Raw genomic sequence first — 20,003 nt, forward strand, 5'->3', positions numbered from 1 at the left:
TACAACAGTCTATAATAAGTACTACAGATGATCAAGGGATACTACAGTCTGTAGTATAGTATTCTACATTATAAACTGGGTAGTTAGAGCCCTGAATGCTGATTGGCTGACAGCCATATACCACGGGTATGACAAAACATTTATTTTTACTGCTCTAATTATGTTGATAACCAGTTTATAATAGCAGCACCTCGGGGGTGCGATGCGTCGTGCCTAAGAACAGCCCTTAGCCATGGTATATTGGCCATATACCACACCCCCTCATGGCGTATTGCTTAAGTATACTGCAGTTTACTACAGAATACTGAAGCATTTTTTCATGTGGGAATGGTTGATTTTCCTAGAAATCCTAGAGTCACCTAAAGTGCTGCTATGATCATGGAAGAAACAACCTGAGGTTTGTAATTATAGAAACATACATTTTGTATATAATTAGTAATCACTATTTACTTACTGAATATTTTTAGACTGGCAAAAAAACGTAGAGAGAGAATCCAGAGGAATAATTCATTCTTCTTCTGTTCTCTCCCCCTCTCGCTCTGTTTGTTAAGGCATTAACTCAATTAGAGGCAGTGGGGTGTTTGTTAAGGCATTAACTCAATTAGAGGCAGTGTCATGTTTTTTAAGGCATTAACTCAATTAGAGGAACTGGGGTGTTTTCTTACGGCTGAGATCCCGTTAACGGGATCGATATGACAACAGCCAGTGAAAGTGCAGGGCGGCAAATTCAAACAACAGAAACCTCATAATTTATATTCCTCAAACATACAAGTATTTTACACCATTTTAAAGATAAACTTGTCGTTAATCCCACCACAGTGTCCGATTTCAAAAAGGCTTTATGACGAAAGCACACCATCTGATTATGTTAGGTCAGTACCTAGTCACAGAAAAACACAGCCATTTTTCCAGCCAAAGAGAGTACCTAGTCACAAGAAGCAGAAATAGAGATAAAACTAAATCACTAACCTATGATGATCTTCATCAGATGACACTCATAGGACTTCATGTTACACAATAGATGTATGTTTTGTTCGATAAAGTTCATATTTATATCCAAAAATCTTAGTTTACATTGGCGCGTTATGTTCAGTCATGTTTTGCCTCCAAAACATCCAGTGATTTTGCAGCGAGCCACATCAATTTACAGAAATACTCATAATAAACATTGATAAAAGATACAAGTGTTATACATGGAACTTTAGATAAACTTCTCCTTAATGCAACAGCAATGTCAGATTTAAAAAGAACTTTACGGAAAAAGAACACCATGCAATAATCGGAGTACGGCGCTCAGACACAAAAACACCCGCCATGTTGTGGAGTCAACAGAAGTCAGAAATAGCATTATAAATATTCACTTACCTTTGATGATCTTCATCAGAATGCACTCCGAGGAATCCCAGTTCCACAATAAATGTTTGTTTTGTTCGATAAAGTCCATAATTTATGTCCAAATACCTCCTTTTTGTTCGCGCCTTCAGTTCACAAATCCAAATTCATTACGCGGAGGCCAGACGAAAAGTCAAAAAATTCCATTACAGTTCGTTAAAACATGTCAAACGATGTATAGAATCAATCTTTAGGATGTTTTTAACATAAATCTTCAATAATGTTTCAACCGGACAATTCCTTTGTCTGTAGAAATGCAATGGAACGCAGCTACCTCTTACGTGAGTGCGCCTGAATGAGCTCATGGCCTTCTGGCAGACCCCTTACTCAATCAGCTCTTATTCTCTCCTCCTTTACAGTAGAAGCCTGAAACAAGGTTCTAAAGACTGTTGACATGGAATGGAAGCCTTAGGAAGTGCAATCTGACCAGATTTCCACTGTATCTTGGATAGGCAAAGAGTTGAAAAACTACATACCTCAGATTTCCCACTTCCTGGTTGGATTTTTTCCTCAGGTTTTTTGCGTGCCATATGAGTTCTGTTATACTCACAGACATCATTCAAACAGTTTTCGAAACTTCAGAGTGTTTTCTATCCAAATCTACTAATAATATGTGTATCTTAGCTTCTGGGCCTGAGTAGCAGGCAGTTTACGCTGGGCACCTTATTCATCCAAGCTACTCAATACTGCCCCCCAGCCATAAAACATTATCTCAATTAGAGGAACTGGGGTGTTTGTTAAAATATTAACTAAATTAGAAGCAGTGGGGTGTTTGTTAAGGAATTAACTCAATTAGAGGCAGTGGGGTGTTTGTTAAGGCATTAAGTCCATCACAGAGAAGCACTGAGGTGTCATTATTGAAAAGATGCTTCCTGTTTATCAAGGGGGAGAGACAGAGAGCCTCCTCTCAGAGCAGAGCAGAGATCACTCTCTCACACGCACGGTTCACACTCACGCAGGCACGAGCACACACACAAACAGGCTCTGAAAAACACTGCTTAATGTGTCTCCACACTGCAGAGTGCTAGACAAAACACTTCTCGGAATACTGATCATTGTTTTTTCTAAAGGAACACTGATCATTGTACAGTAGCAGAGATTCTGGGGAAATAAGATTCTATGAAAACGATTTAAAAACTGGGAAAAGAGATATCACATATTTAGGATGTCTGTATTCATGATCCCTGGCTTTTAAAGAGGGCTGATTGAAGCCGAGGAGCTACAGTAATGTATCACAGGTCCCCAGTAGACTACAGCCCCTCATCAGGCCTGGTCCTTATTCCCAGTGACATGCACATCCTGCTATCAGGGAGCCAGGCAGGCAGTTGGCCAGATGAGGATGTTTTATGTATAACCCCATTAGCAGGAAGCATATGGGCCCACCTGGGCTGGGCTGGGGCTGGCTGGGGCTCTGGGTTCTGAGGGAAATAAATAACCACAACATGGGCAGAGATGGGTCTGGAGTTGCTGTCTGGATCATCTCTGATCATAGGCTGGCACAAAGGGGATGCAGCGGCTGACGTGAAACATAAAGCCTTTCATGAGCTCCAGAATAAAGTGCGTGAGTCCAAGATGGATTGTTGCAGAGGACTTTACAGGCAAAGTGTGATGATGTCTAAGAGTCCAGGGCTAAGTCAATGAACGCAGTGGCTTAGCTAGAGCAGGAAAGAAAGAGTCTAGAAGAGGCGATGGTCTGTCAGTGTTTCCTCATTATTTCTGACTGTCCAGAGTGGAAACTAGCTCAGCAACATCATCTCCAGTCAGTCCATTGTAGAGAACAGTGAGACTCACTGACCTCAGAGTTAATATTCCACCAGCAAGCAACAACAGGACATGCTCAAAATGCCGCTGCACACACCCCCGTTCCACTTGAGAGGATTACTCACGTCTTTCCGAAAGCTCAGGAATCTTAATCCGCCACCTTAATGATGCAATGTAAGGCCTGGCGCCTATGATGACTGTTGAATAGCTAATCAATGGCTACCCGGATTATCTGTATGGACTATCTGCAGTGACTCTACCTGCACTGGCGATATGCACACTCACAGGTCTCTATCCACACACACACATGCGCAAACACATACAGTGACAATTACAGTGACATTTACAATCCCCAGTCCTTAACAATTACAAGCATACCCATAACATGATGCCCCAAACATAACACTTTGATTTCAGGACAACATTTTTTTTTGCAGTATTACTTTAGTGCATTGACGCAAACAGGATGCATGTTTTAGATTATTTGTACTCTGTACAGGCTTCCTTCTTTTCACCCTGTCAATTAGGTTAGTATTGTGGAGTAACTATAATCAAATCAAATTGAATTTGTCACATGCACCGAATACAACAGGTGTTGACCTTACCGTGAAATGCATACTTACAATCCCTTATCCAACAATGCAGTTCAAGAAATAGAGTTAAGAAAATATTTACTAAATAAACTAAAAAAATGTAATAAAAGTTACACAATAAAAAAACAATAACGAGGCTATATACAGGGGGTACCGGTACTGAGTCAATGTGCGGTGGTACAGGTTAGTCGGGGTAATTTGTACATGTAGGTAGGGGTAAAGTGACCATGCATAGATAAAAAACAGCAAGTAGCAGCAGTGCAAAAACAAAGAGCGAGGAAGGGGGGTGTCAATGTAAATAGTCTGGGTGGCCATTTGATTAATTGTTCAGCAGTCTTATGGCTTGGGGGTGAAGCTGTTAAGGAACCTTTTGGACCTAGATTTGGCACTCCGGTACCTATGACTTGGGTGACTGGAGTCTTTGACCATTTTTTGGGATTCTACTGACACCGCCTAGTACATAGGTCCTGGATGGCAGGAAGCTTGGCCCCAGTGATGTACTGGGCCATACGCACTACCCTCTGTAGCGCCTTACGGTCGGATGCCGAGCAGTTTCCATACCAGGCAGGGATGCAACTGGTCAGGATGCTCTCGATGGTGCAGCTGTAGAACCTTTTGAGAATCTGGGGACCCATGCCAAATCTTTTCAGACTTCTGAGGGGGAAAAGGTGTTGTCGTGCCCTCTTCACAACTGTCTTGGTGAGATTGTTTGTAATCCACAATCAGCTCCTTTGTCTTGCTCACATTGAGGGAGAGGTTGTTGTCCTGGCACTACCCTGCCAGGTCTCTGACTGTGTGGAGTCTGGGCTGTGTGGAGTGCAATTGAAATTGCATCATCTGTGGATCTGTTGGGGCAGTATGTAAATTGGAATGGTTCTTGAGTTTCCGGGATGATGGTGTTGATGTGAGCAATGACTAGCCTGTCAAAGCACTTCATGGCAACCGACGTGAGTGCTACGGGGCGGTAGTCATTTAGGCAGATTACCTTCGCTTTCTTGGGCACAGGGACTATGGTGGTCTGCTTGAAACATGTAGATATTACAGACTCGGTCAGGGAGAGGTTTAAAATGTCAGTGAAGACACTTGGCAGTTGGTGCGTGCACGCTCTGAGTACAGGTCCAGGTAATCCGTCTGGCCCCGCGGCCTTGTGAATGTTGATCTGTTTTAAAGATCTTGCTCACATCGGCTACGGAGAACGTTTTCACACAGTCGTCTGGAACAGCTGGTGCTCTCATACATGCTTCAGTGTTGCTTGCCTCGAAGTGAGCATATAAGGCATTTAGCTCGTCTGGTAGGCTTGCGTTACTGGGCAGCTTGCGGCTGGGTCTCACTTTGTAGTCCGTAATAGTTTGCAAGCCCTGCCACATCCGGAGAGCGTTAGAGCCGGTGTAATAGGGTTACATTTTAGTCCTGTATTGACGCTATGCCTGTTTGACGGTCCATCTGAGTGCACAGCGTGATTTCTTATAAGCTTCCGGATTTGTGTCCTGCTCCTTGAAAGCGGCAGCTCTAGCCTTAAGCTCGGTGCGGATGTTGCCTGTAATCCATGGCTTCTGGTTGGGATAAAGTCACTGTGGGGACGACGTTGTCGCTGCACTTATTGATGAAGCCGGTAACTGAGGTGGTATACTCCTCAATGCCACTGGATGAATCCCGGAACATATCCCAGTCTGTGCTAGCAAAACAGTCCGCTCCATCTGACCACTTCCAAGTTGAGTAAGTCACTGGCACTTCCTGCTTTAGTTTTTGCTTGTAAGCAGGAATCAGGAGGAGAGAATTATGGTCAGATTTGCCAAATGGAGGGCGAGGGAGAGCTTTGTATGTGTCTCTGTGTGTGGAGTAAAGCTGGTCTAGAGTTTTTTTCTCCTCTAGTTGCATATGTGACATGCTGGTAGAAATTAGGTAAAACAGTTATAAGTTTGGCTGCATTAAAGTCACCGGCCACTTGGGGCGCCGTTTCTGAATGAGCATTTTCTTGTTTGCTAATGGCCTTATACAGCTCGTTGAAGGTGGTCTTAGTGCCAGCATCGGTTTGTGGTGGTAAATAGACGGCTACGAAAAATATAGAATCACTTGGTAGATAGTGTGGCCTACAGCTTATCATGAGGTACTCTACCACAGGCGAGCAATACCTCAAGACTTCCTCAATATTAGACATCACAAACCAGCTGTTATTGACAATTAGACACACACTCCCACCCCTCGTCTTACCAGACATAGCTGTTCTGTTCTGTCCTGACGATGCACGGAAAACCCAGCCAACTGTATATTATCTGTGTCGTCGTTCAGCCACGACTTGGTGACACATAAGATATTACAGTTTTTAATGTCCCATTGGTAGGAGAATCTCGAACGAAGATCATCCAGTATATTCTCCAGTGATTGCACATTGGCCAGTAGAGCGGATGGTGGAGGCGGGTTACCCACTCTGTATATGATTAGAATATCATGGTATGATTGTGGTAACGTACGGGAACTCAAGTCCTTTTGTTCTCCCAATCTGGAATACCTCACCACCAAATGCCAACCGCATTACCTCCCGAGATAATTTGTTCGCTCATCATCACTGCCGTGTACATTCCCCCCAAGCAGACACCACAACGGCTCTCAAGGAACTACACTGGACTATGTGTAAACTGGAAACCGCATATCTTGAGGCCACATTTTTTTGTAGCTGGGGGACTTTATTAAAGGAAATCTGAGGAAAACGAAATTCTATCAACACATCTCCGGTGCTACACGTGCATCACAATCTCTTGATCTTTGCTACTCTCCCTCCCCGCACCTATATTATTGACGAATACACTGACTCGGTGACTGGGTTCATCAGGAAGTGCACTGTGATGATTAGAACCAAAAATTGTGGATAGATGGCAGCATTTGCGCAAAACTGAAAGCACAACCCACCACATTTAACCATGACAAGGTGACTGGGAACATGGACGTGTACAAACAGACCAGCTTTGACCTCCGTAAGGCAATCAAAGAGGCAAAATAGACAGTACAGGGACAAAGTGGAGTTGCAATTTGACGTCAAGGACACCAGATAATTAAGGATTAAAAAGGGAAAGCCAGCCAGCCACTGACGCCTCTGTTGCCAACGTAAGTCATTTAAGCGTGTTAACTCTCGGAAAGCTGTCGGCCCAGACAGCATCCCAAGCCGCGTCCTCAGAGCATGTGCAGACCAGTTAGCTGGAGTGTTTATGGACATATTCAAGTCCATATCCCTGTTATGTTTGTGAGAGTCTCATCTTTCCATAGAGTGGTCATATTAGTTAGTAAGCCAAAACTTTCGGACACCACAGGGGTTTTTGTGAGAAGACCAATTTTCGGGATGTCTCCTGGTCTGACAAACAGCGCTCTAGCTCTGCCACTTTCCACCGCAGATGCTGAATGTAGACACAGTCGGATGCGGTGGGGTTGAGACACAGTCTGTGCAAAAAAATATTATGATGTAAATTTGATTGACACACGGGTGTGTCAATAGACAGTCATCACTAGCTGGCCTCCACCCAGTACCCTGCCCTGAACCTTAGTCACTGTTACCAGCTGTTCTTGCCTCAGCAGCCTCCTGTGATATGTACATATCTACCTCAATGACCACGTATCCTTGCACATAGATACAGTATGGTTATGGTACTCCTTGTATATAGCTTCATTCCTGTGTGTTTTATTTCACATGTGTTTTTTAAATTTATCTCTGCATCATTGGGAAAGAGCATGTATGTAAGCATTTCACTACACCTGTGGATTTCCACGCATGTGAAAAATACAATTTGATTTGCCTGGCTGGCTTCATAGGTATGGGTTAAAGTACTCCCTCTTCCTCTAACGCTCTCTCGCTTACCCACTTCTGCTGGTCTGCCTCTCTTGCTTGGTGTTCTCTCTCTCCCAGGGGTGGACTGGGACAATAATTTGGCTTTGGCATTTTACCCACACCAGCCTGCATCACTGCGCGCACTTTCTCTCGGGCACATGGGGGGGGAGAGGAGAGTGGATTGCTGGTCTCAGCAGCAAGCCCCAGCGAGGGAAAAGGCACAGGGCAGACACTTTCATTACAGGAGTCATGAGGATAATGCACTTTACTATTTGACCAATTCATGGTTTAAGACACCCAAAAAATTGGAAGTTATAAGTGAGCTGACAATGTAGAATGTGCTCTTTCTACATTTATTGGCACCTTTTACGTTTTGTACGATCCATGATCTTGGCTGTCTAACTGATGACAGAGTCGGAGCAGGTCTCTTTGCTGATGCCGTGTTTGACTTTGAACATGAGTTTGCATAACCTCAGCTCAGCCTATCAGAAAACCAGGCCGGCACATCTTGGTAGGGGGGCCGACCATTACCCACTGATCAGTCAAAGGCTCATTATAGATTATTATAACTGTGAAATTGCACAAATATATATATAAAAAACATCTTAACAGGCCCATGGGCCGCGGCCATGTCCTGTTTTTTAAAATTGTTTTATTTCTAAAAATGTATATTTTTGTGTGTGTCAATTTCGACCAGCCCACCGAACAAAAAAAATGGTCCAGCCCCCTTCCCCTCTCTCTCTCTCTCTCTCTCTCTCTCTCTCTCGTTGTGGAGGAGCTGCTTTACCCCAGGTGAGGGGAGGGCGTGATGAACCCCCCTCCACCCATGACGATCACCCTCCCTCCCTCACTCCCCTATGCTCCTCCAACACTGTAACATCAGTGTTTACTGCCTCAATCAATTACCCATCATAACCTCGGCGTGTGGGTATGCATTATTCATCCAACCGGCCGGGATAGAGGTAGGGAGAAAGGCAGGGAGGGGGAGCCGTGAGAGCACATGACAAGGAAAGCTTCCCAAATGGCACCCTATTTTGTCACTACTAGGGCTCTGGTAAAAATAGGGTTCCATTGGCGCACACATGGCGCCTCCCCCCTCCTTCCACCTCCATCATGAATATGTAACACCCATTCACACACCTTTTTGTTACCACAGTGACGTTAACACTCACAGGCAAACAGGAGCCTGAAACATCCCAATCTACATGTGAGACTGTGGGCATAACCACAGTTCACTGACTACCATCGATGGAGTGGGAGGAGGGTGAGTCACAAAATGTTTCTTTCCAACAACCCCGGAGAAAATGAAATGTACAGTACAGAGTGTAGTGCAATGTTAATAAATTCACGACTAAAAATATTCTGATATGAAAATTTGTGTTAGTGACTTTCTGTATGTGTTGCTATGGCCCAAAGGCAGAAGAGGCCCAGCTGTACTTCCCTGTGGCTGCTAGGTCTACTAGGAGCTGGGCTCTGAGGCAAGACGACCAAAAACTCAGGGCTCCTCTCCTCCCCACCTCCCCCGTCCTTCTTCTCCATCCCTCCCTCCTCCCCTATCCTTCTCTACATCCTTTCTCCCATCTCACTATCATCCTCTCCATCCTCCCTCTCTCCATCCTCCCCCTCCCCAACACTCTGTCACCCTGACAGTTCACTCTGCACAACAGATTCATATTCATGAACTATTTTGATTAAATATGCATCCATGGCCACCTGTTTGGGCCTGATTAATCTCAATACTTGTTTTTTCTGCTCCTAGTTGTGTCGACGCCTCACCGGCTGGTTGAAGTCCAAAGTCACTTATTATTAACAACCTCTCCAGGCCAGGACTCACACAGGGAGATATCTCTACATCAGACCAATTGAAGAATTTTCCTATTAAAAAATAAAAGTTCAACGTACAAAGATTATGCTAACTATACTCACTCAGCGTTAAAAAAGGTGAAAAATAAATTACACAACATACTAGCTAGTAAACAATTTAAGCTATTGCAAATGCATGCTATTACTTTTTCCACTCATAAAGCAAACACAGCCCTTGGGTAAGAGGGTCAATCAATTTGAGCCCAATCAATTCCCCTCATGGGCTGTTGTTGTTGCGTGAAGAGGCATGAGGTCACACTATTCCAAGATGGACGTCATTAACTGGACCATTTTCATTATAAAGCCAGCCAGTGAACAATGAAGAGATGACAATCACAGTAAGCCAATAATATACTGGCTGACAGCTCTATTACTAAAAACAACCATAATACAATATTCAATAGCTTATTTATTGTCACACAATGCATTCATTTCTGCATCATAAACATTGACTTGGATGTAGGAGGCCTGTTTTGATTAATAGCCTTCCTGTTATCAGACTTAGAATAGAATGAGATGGGCATAAAAAACAGAGTCGATAGCTGTATACTCATGCTTGGGTATTTCAGAAAGATAATCAGTCATAGAGGATATCAACTGAGGAACATGTGAACATACTTGTCATTCATCATTTTAAACAACTTAGAAAGAAGTTCATTGTCACTGCATGCCGCAGGCAGATCACAGTTGGCTATCATAAGTCTAGGGAAATACATGATGTTCCCTTTACAAGCAGACTTCTTTAGAGATCTATTTGTGGGCATGCTACTCCCCCTTGAGCTCAGATCATGAATGGACAGAGAGAGCTAAGATATCAGATCAAATGTTATTGATAACAAGCAATGTAGTGGACTCACATGATTGGCTATTCGTCTTCCACCAATGAACGGAGGCCAAAGTCTCTGTACTTCCAGGAGGACGTAGTAAAGGTAATCAGGGTCTGCCCTCGCACGGTTCCTAATTTCCTTCTGACAAAAAAATGAAGCGTTAGTGTTCATACAGGATTCCCGCAGTACTACACTGATCCAAAGCAAGGCATTTCCAAAAGCTGTGTAGTTGTTACTACAATGTAAGGTCAACATGATTTAAAGTGCGTTCCCGTGCTCTGAAGGTTTAGTAAGAGAACCGGGCCGTCTCACCTTGCCTGCTCCACTCAGAACCAGGGTGAAGGAGGTGAGTAAGGATGCCAGGGCTTTGGGGATCAGAGCAGAGATGAACAACAGCAGATGCTGGGAGGCACCACTGGCATCAGGGAGAGGTAGATCACGGAGATAACCTACAAACCTACAGAGCGATAGAGAAAGAGAGTAAATGAGAAAGCATTAAGAGAAAGTGACAATGAAAGTGAGGAGAGAAGAATCACTTACATGTGACCACAACGTGTGTCTATGACAACATATTTATGGACTCACCCCTGTCTCTGACACTCCAGCTTGTCTTTAATGATGTCCATGAGCTTGTCTTTAGCCTCCAGTGCTGTGCAAAAGCCAGAGGACCACAGAGGAACCTTCACACAGACTGGAGTTGAGATGATCCCTGTAGGGGAAGGACAGGTCAAAGGTCACATTCTGACAAAATATATTTCTCTATCTCTATGTTTACATCAACCTGAAAAGGGGCTTATGTCTACCTATAGAAAAGCAACCACTACAGTTTGATTAGCCTAATATCCCCTTTTGAAAAGTATATTGGCTCACAATTACCACATTAACATACTGTGTTAATGTAATAGTCATTGACACCTACTGGGTTTCACCGAGATGCCTGAGGCAGTGATGTCAATGGAGGTGTTGAGATCTAATTACCACTGTAGCTCAGCTAATGCACAGATCTGTGTGTCTATTCCACTCCCTTTGAAAACAGGGCTCCTTGAATGCAGAGCAGTTTGTTTTGTCAGACATCTATCTGGCTATGCATATATTCATCACGCTCAGGGGGCAAGAAGTTCTTTGAAAGAAAATGAGACTAAAGTGTTTCTTCAATTACTGGTATGCTGAAATTGTAGTTGTGATTGTTCATTGAGGCCCAGTGTGGGCGGCATGCCTCCCATTGCAAGAGGGGAAAACCTACAGGTGGCATAGACTGATCTCACCGTGCCAGTGTAGGGTACCGAGCCTGTAATCTCACCGTGCCAGTGTAGGGTACCGAGCCTGTAATCTCACCGTGCCAGTGTAGGGTACCGAGCGTGTAATCTCACCGTGCCAGTGTAGGGTACCGAGCCTGTAATCTCACCGTGCCAGTGTAGGGTACCGAGCCTGTAATCTCACCGTGCCAGTGTGGGGTACAGAGCATGTAATCTCACTGTGCCAGTGTGGGGTACAGAGCATGTAATCTCACTGTGCCAGTGTGGGGTACAGAGCATGTAATCTCACTGTGCCAGTGTAGAGTACAGAGCATGTAATCTCACTGTGCCAGTGTAGAGTACAGAGCATGTAATCTCACCGTGCCAGTGTGGGGTACCGAGCATGTAGTCTCACCATGCCAGTGTAGGGTACAGAGCATGTAGTCTCACCATGCCAGTGTAGGGTACAGAGCATGTAATCTCACCATGCCAGTGTAGGGTACAGAGCATGTAGTCTCACCATGCCAGTGTAGGGTACAGAGCATGTAATCTCACCATGCCAGTGTAGGGTACAGAGTGCTGTAATGTCCTGGAAAAGCTCTGGTGTCTCATCTGGGTTCACATTCAGGAACAGCCCCAACACCAGTTCTGTTCCCAGTCGTTTAAACAGAGGGTACACCGACACGGGCTCCCCACTACACAAGAAGTGGTAATCAGAGAAGTGAACAGAACATACATGGAAATACAGTGCCTTCAGAAAGTATTCACACCCCTTGAATTTTTCCACATTTTGTTGTGTTACAGCCTGAATTTAAAATCGATTTAATTGAGATTTTGTGACACTGGCCTACACACAATACCCCGTGGACTCTGTGTGTAATAATAGTGTTTAACATGATTTTTGAATGACTACCTCATCTCTGTAACCCCCCCACACACACAATTATCTTGCTTCTACACCTGCATTCTAGCTGTTTGGGGTTTTAGGCTGGGTTTCTGTACAGCACTTCGAGATATTATCTGATGTACGAAGGGCTATATAAAATAAAATTGATTGAAATTGATTGAATTATCTATAAAAGGTCCCTCGGTCCAGCAGTGCATTTCAAACAGAGATTCAATGACTAAGATCAGGGAGGTTTTCCAATGCTTGCAAAGAAGGGCACCTATTGGTAGATAGGTAAAAAAAAACAGACATTGAATATCCCTTTGAGCATGGTGAAGTTATTAATTAGACTTTGAATGGTGTATCAGTACACCCAGTCATAGCCACGGGAAATACGGGTGCTGAGGGTGCTGCATCACCCCCTGATAAATCAGAAATAAAAAATTATAAATATAAAAATTAAAAATAAGGAAACATTTCAACACAACACATCACTGAGTACCATGCGTCATATTTTCAATGAGTGGAGGCTGGTGGGAAGAGTTATAGGAGGACGAGGTAATTGTAATGGCTGGAATGGAATAAATTGAAAGGTATCAAACACATCAAACATATGGAAACCACGTTTGACTCAGTCCCATTAATTTCATTCCAGCCATTACAATGACCCCGTCTTCCTATAGCTCCTCACACCAGCCCCCACTGTTTTCAATCATGGTGGTGGCTGCATCATGTTATGGGTATGCTTGTCATCGGCAAGGACTATGGATTTTTTGGAGTGGATAAAAAGAAACGGAATAGACCTAAGCATAGGCAAAATCCTACAGGATAACCTAGTTCAGTCTGCTTTCCAGCAGACACTGGGAGACAAATTCACCTTTCAGCATGACAATAACATAAAACACAAGGCCAAATATACACTGGAATTGCTTACCAAGATGACATGAAATGTTCCTGAGTGGCTTAGTTACAGTTTTGACTTAAATTGGCTTGAAAATCTATGGCAAGACTTGAAAATGGAGGTCTAGCAATGATCAACAACCAATTTGACAGAACTTGAAGAATTTTGTGCAAATATTGCACAATCAGGGTGTGAAAAGTTCTTAGAGACTCACCCAGAAAGAATCACAGCTGTAATAGCTGCCAAAGGTGATTCTAACATGTCTTGACTCAAGGGTGTGAATGAGAAATGTCTGTATTAATTTTAAATAAATGTGCAAAAAATTCTAAAAACACGTTTTCACTTTGTCATTATGGGGTATTGTGTGTAAATACTGTAGGAGAGAAATCTTCTTTTCTTTTTCCATTTTGAAATCAGGCTGTAACACAACAAAATGTGGAATAAGTCAAGGGTTATGAATACTTTCTGAAAGCAGTGTAGGTCATACATTTCTGGTATGGTCCTGCTAGTGTATGTTGAGTAAGACAGAAGTGCATGAAGGAATGTGAGTCGAGGTTTCAGGGGTTCTTACGTTGCAGAAAGGTCCTTCAAGCACCGTTCAGAAACACTGTGCAGGAAAGAAAAACAGAGAAACAAGCATTGTTATCCTTAATGAAGGTATATTTATAATAACATTTGGTCACCCTGTCATACTCAATAAATGAAACTAGTCTTTACCTGTTAATGAGGTCAGAGCCTGAGGCCAGACACTTTCCTGTGAAAAGGTTGGTGAGAGACAGACGCAGCAAGCAGGCTTCCTCGCCTGGATGAACCATACAGAATACAAAAGATAACATTATGGAGTTGCTCATAATAAAGCAGAAATAAAGAAAAAATGTGCAATGACTCCATCTATTGGTCTAAATAATGAATATTCTGTTTGTATGTTTTTCAACTTCTGATAAATTAATAAAACAAGCAAATAGTGTGAAGGCCTAAAGCAGCTTTACCCTGTGGACATGTACAATCAAATATGTTTTTGTAAAGGCCAGAGGAGGTGTAGGCTCTCTAATACAACCCCTATATCCTTATAAGCAAATTGCATGCAAGCTGCACCCTATGGACCTTTGGGACATGAACTCACCATTAGCAGTCACTATGTTGTCTCCATACATGTTGTGCATTACATCAGTGGGGTCTTTCAGGAACACAGATGACTTCTCTGAAATACAGTCATGATCACATAAGTTGCAATGTCCTCTTTCAATTGGGAAACACACAATTCTCACCAATACACCCTAGGGAAAGTCACAGGTCCATCTCATGAATGGTCAGTTACCAAGCCCTGTCTAATCAATGGACAAATATTATATATTTTTTAAATGTATTTTTAATTTAACCAGGCAAATCAGTTAAGAACAAATTATTATTTAAAATGACGGCTGACACCGGCCAAACCCTGACGACGTCTATGGGACTCCCAATCACGGCCGGTTGTGATACAGCCTGGATTCGAACCAGGGTGACGCCTCTCGCACTGAGATGCAGTGCCTTAGACCGCTGCGCAACTCGGGAGCCCATTATTGATGTAATCATATCACTTTCTACTAATGCGTTAAAAATTGAAATTGACCCTAAACTGATATGTAGACTGAAAAGCAAAAACTATGAATGTATAAGAATGTTGGCCTATTAGTCCAAACTTGTTACCGTTGAACTGATTAGGTTATTGTGACACACACGCACATACACACGAATAAGTGGCTATACCGCAAAGTAATTCCTTCATCCCTTCCACCGAACAGACGAAGGAAGTTGGCTTGTTCAGAAGTCTTGATTGAAATATCCGTGTCCCATGCTTTTCAATACGCTGTTCACAAAAAGCCACTGGATCTCGGTAAAACTCCAAAGATTTGTCGCCCAACACAGAGACCCCCGCACTGCCCACTAGTTTCGACATGATTTAAAATGAGTTTACTGCTGGGGTTAGCTCAGTGGTAAATTAACCACACAGTTGTTGGATTAGACAGCAGATGGTCCAAAAAAACGCTTATTCTGCATCTATTCTGCATATACTATTGATCCATTCTGCAACAAGGTTGACGATAAACATGGCTAATGATTAACTAACTATGCCATGAAAACAAACTCCGAAAAACCCCCACAGGATTAACGTTACGAAATGTGTTTAGTTTTTTCTAAAAACTTGCATATTGTATTACACAGAACTATCACATTACTGCTATCCCATCGTGATATCTCGATGGAAACTGAAAGTTTTCAGCAAAACGCTTCCTGGATGGACTTCAGTTAGTCCCACCCCCACCACTTCATCAGGAGTGCCTGTAGTTCGAGCCTCCTGTAGCAGATTGGCACACATTTGTCTTCTTCTTCGATGAGGTTTAACGGCGGTTGGCATCCAATGAATGTTGCAATACCGCCACCTACTAGACGGGAGTATAAATCCCTCATCCTTTGATAGATGTATTCATTTATTTAAATAAACTACCATCTAACACTACACTCACAAAAAAGAAACAAGAAAAGAAAATAACACCCTATTCCATTATTTAAATATATTTAATCCTACCTCAGGCCAACAGTCTGAAAGGATGGGACACCACCACTTAACACACCCTGTAACTCTTTTGACGTCAAGTCTCGCACACCCAAATACCTCTCTGCAGTTGCCACCACAACCTCAATTTTCTGCGACTTACGTTCCCTCCCTGAACTAAATGCTAAAAATCCAATCGTACTGAAACATATATCACTTGTTGGTTTATTCTCACACCACTCCTCTCTGGATCCCTCCCCCATGACCCATTTTCCTCTACTTTCTTCACTGCGTCAGCATATGACAACTTCTGCCCTACTCGAAACCTGGAAACCCCAACCGGCCTCTCTAGCACGGGACATTTCTGATCCCCAGCCCCATTGGCACCCCTACAATTAACACATACCACTACTTTCCCCAGCGCGACACATTCCTTTGTCTCATGCCTTTCTGCACTTCTCACACCTAGGAACCTCCCTCCTACACACTGCTGCCACATGTCCATAAGCTTGACACCTGTAACAACTTAACGTATTCAGCACAAAAGCTTGTACAGGATAACATATATCCTAACATCACTTTGTCGGGCAAATAAGTCTCTCACTGTTGCCGCCTGCTACCGACCCCCCTCAGCTCCCAGCTGTGCCCTGGACACCATCTGTGAATTGATCGCTCCCCATCTAGCTTCAGAGTTTGTTCTGTTAGGTGACCTAAACTGGGATATGCTTAACACCCCGGCAGTCCTACAATCTAAGCTTGATGCCCTCAATCTCACACAAATCATCAAGGAACCCACCAGGTACAACCCTAAATCCGTAAACATGGGCACCCTAATAGACATTATCCTGACCAACTTGCCCTCCAAATACACCTCTGCTGTCTTCAATCAAGATCTCAGCGATCACTGCCTCATTGCCTGTATCCGCCACGGGTCCACGGTCAAACGACCACCCCTCATCACTGTCAAACGCTCCCTGAAACACTTCTGCGAGCAGGCCTTTCTAATCGACCTGGCCCGGGTACCCTGGAAGGATATTGACCTCATCCCGTCAGTTGAGGATGCCTGGTCATTCTTTAAAAGTTACTTCCTCACCATATTAGACAAGCATGCTCCGTTCAAAAAATGCAGAACCAAGAACAGATATAGCCCTTGGTTCACTCCAGACCTGACTGCCCTCGACCAGCACAAAAACATCCTGTGGCGAACTGCAATAGCATCGAAGAGCCCCCGTGATATGCAACTGTTCAGGGAAGTCAGGAACCACTACACGCAGTCAGTCAGGAAAGCAAAGGCCAGCTTTTTCAAGCAGAAATTTGCATCCTGTAGCTCTAACTCCAAAAAGTTCTGGGATACTGTAAAGTCCATGGAAAACAAGAGCACCTCCTCCCAGCTGCCCACTGCACTGAGGCTAGATAACACGGTCACCACTGATAAGTCTGTGATAATCGAAAACTTCAACAAACATTTCTCAATGGCTGGCCATGCCTTCCACCTGGCGACTCCAACCTTGGCCAACAGCCCCGCCCCCCCCGCTGCTACTCGCCCAAGCCTCCCCAGCTTCTCCTTTACCCATATCCAGATAGCAGATGTTCTGAAAGAGCTGGAAAACCTGGACCCATACAAATCAGCTGGGCTTGACAATCTGGGCCCCCTATTTCTGAAACTGTCCGCTGCCATTGTCGCACCCCCTATTACCAGCCTGTTCAACCTCTCCTTCGTATCATCTGAGATCCCCAAGGATTGGAAAGCTGCCGCTGTCATCCCCCTCTTCAAAGGGGGAGACACCCTGGACCCAAACTGTTACAGACCTATATCCATCCTGCCCTGCCTAGCTAAGGTCTTCGAAAGCCAAGTCAACAAACAGATCACTGACCATCTCGAATCCCACCGTACCTTCTCCGCTGTGCAATCCGGTTTCCGAGCCGGTCACGGGTGCACCTCAGCCACGCTCAAGGTACTAAACGATATCATAACCGCCATCGATAAAAGACATTACTGTGCAGCCGTCTTCATCGACCTGGCCAAGGCTTTCGACTCTGTCAATCACCATATTCTTATCGGCAGACTCAATAGCCTCGGTTTTTCTAATGACTGCCTTGCCTGGTTCACCAACTACTTTGCAGACAGAGTTCAGTGTGTCAAATCGGAGGGCATGTTGTCAGGTCCTCTGGCAGTCTCTATGGGGGTACCACAGGGTTCAATTCTCGGGCCGACTCTTTTCTCTGTATTCATCAATGATGTTGCTCTTGCTGCGGGCGATTCCCTGATCCACCTCTACGCAGACGACACCATTCTGTATACTTCCGGCCCTTCCCTGGACACTGTGCTCTCTAACCTCCAACTCTCCTTCCAGACTCATATCAAACATCTCCAATCCAAAATCAAATCTAGAGTCGGCTTTCTATTCCGGAACAAAGCCTCCTTCACTCACGCCGCCAAACTTACCCTAGTAAAACTGACTATCCTACCGATCCTCGACTTCGGCGATGTCATCTACAAAATAGCCTCCAATACTCTACTCAGCAAACTGGATGCAGTTTATCACAGTGCCATCCGTTTTGTTACTAAAGCACCTTATACGACCCACCACTGCGACCTGTATGCCCTAGTCGGCTGGCCCTCCCTACATGTTCGTCGTCAGACCCACTGGCTCCAGGTCATCTACAAGGCTATGCTAGGCAAAGTGCCGCATTATCTCAGTTCACTGGTCACGATGGCTACACCCACCCGTAGCACGCGCTCCAGCAGGTGTATCTCACTGATCATCCCTAAAGCCAAAACCTCATTTGGACGCCTTTCCTTCCAGTTCTCTGCTGCCTGCGACTGGAACGAATTGCAAAAATCTCTGAAGTTGGAGACTTTTATCTCCCTCAACAACTTTAAAAATCTGCTATCCGAGCAGCTAACCGATCGCTGCAGCTGTACATAGTCCATCTGTAAACTACCCACCCAATTTACCTACCTCACCCCCATACTGCTTTTATTTATTTTACTTCTCTGCACTTTTGCACACCAGTATCTCTTCTTGCACATGATCATCTGATGATTTATCACTCCAGTGTTAATCTGCTAAATTGTAATTATTCGATTTATTGCCTACCTCATGCCTTTTGCACACATTGTATATAGATTCTCTTTTTTCTACCATGTTATTGACTTGTCTATTGTTTACTCCATGTGTAACTCTGTGTTGTTGTCTGTTCACACTGCTATGCTTTATCTTGGCCAGGTCGCAGTTGCAAATGAGAACTTGTTCTCAACTAGCCTACCTGGTTAAATAAAGGTGAAATAAAAATAAAATAAAAAAAGACTCAACATCAAAACTCAAAAGAACAGACTCTTCTGTTTCACCACTCACGCCACCCTATCTGCGTCGCACCAAATGACGAGCATCACAAATACCTGGAATCTTCCCCTTCAGTTGGTCAACGTTCCCATTTACAGCTACTCCAGTAATCATTCCTTTCAATGTTGCCCTTTTCTTGAGAGCAAAACAATTCACATCTCTCCCCCTCATTCATTTAACATGGAGCATCTGCTCCCTCTGACCAGCAGAAACACAAACAATTATCCCAAGACCACTTCTGGCTACCCTCACCGATACCACAGCACCCAACTTGCACCAAGGGTCAGGATAAACAGAGTTGGGTGCTGTGGAATTGGTGAAGGTAACCAGAAGTGGTCTTGTGATAATTGTTTGTGTTTCTACTGGTCAGAAGGAGCAGGCGCTCCGGGTTAAATGAATGGGGGTAAGAGATGTGAATTGTGGTTTCAGGGTGGATCAAAACAGAGTTGGGAACTGTGGAATCGGTTGATGAATGGATCAGCCAAAAGGCAAGGGTCCACCTTTTCCAAAAACGTCACTCCTACTGTCACAGAATCATCTTCATCCTGACCCTTAGTGCAAGCCTCGGGCTCCGAGAACTTCACCACATCTGCCACCTCCGATACTTCGCCCTCATTCACTTCCATTTCTCCTTCTGTCTTCAGCTCACTCTGCTTACAGTTTCTACCATTCTTGTTTAAACAAACCATCTCCCTTTTCCCTACCCTTTTTAACCGACTCAAGCTCACCCTCTTCCTCCCTCTCTCTCTTAGACCTCCTCTGCCTCTCTTTTTCCCTCCATTCCTCCTCCGTATTACAAGTATACGTCTCCTTATGATAATACTGCACTTCTCCTGACATGATTT

At 44.1% G+C, this 20,003-nt stretch overlaps 1 protein-coding gene across 3 annotated transcripts in view; it reads right to left on the bottom strand.

Moving 5' to 3' along the window:
* The window catches only part of LOC129813820 (uncharacterized), a 59,808-nt gene that overhangs the window by 32,751 nt on the left and 7,054 nt on the right, over window positions 1-20,003 (bottom strand). Inside the window, exons 1-8 of one of the 3 annotated variants that reach the window (XM_055866376.1) lie at window positions 15,025-15,654; window positions 14,399-14,476; window positions 13,993-14,077; window positions 13,847-13,882; window positions 12,044-12,183; window positions 10,839-10,962; window positions 10,566-10,710; window positions 10,284-10,394 (exon numbers count right to left, since the gene is read on the bottom strand). In XM_055866376.1, the coding sequence (XP_055722351.1) occupies window positions 10,284-10,394; window positions 10,566-10,710; window positions 10,839-10,962; window positions 12,044-12,183; window positions 13,847-13,882; window positions 13,993-14,077; window positions 14,399-14,476; window positions 15,025-15,214 (909 nt within the window). In that variant the 5' untranslated portion in view covers window positions 15,215-15,654. Of the gene's footprint in view, window positions 1-10,283; window positions 10,395-10,565; window positions 10,711-10,838; window positions 10,963-12,043; window positions 12,184-13,846; window positions 13,883-13,992; window positions 14,078-14,398; window positions 14,477-15,024; window positions 15,660-20,003 lie in introns of those variants that run through there. The other 2 variants (XM_055866383.1, XM_055866391.1) reach the window with 2 other exon arrangements.

This window comes from Salvelinus fontinalis, chromosome 2 (genome assembly GCF_029448725.1).
Source record: "Salvelinus fontinalis isolate EN_2023a chromosome 2, ASM2944872v1, whole genome shotgun sequence".
Classification (NCBI taxonomy): Eukaryota; Metazoa; Chordata; class Actinopteri; order Salmoniformes; family Salmonidae; genus Salvelinus; species Salvelinus fontinalis.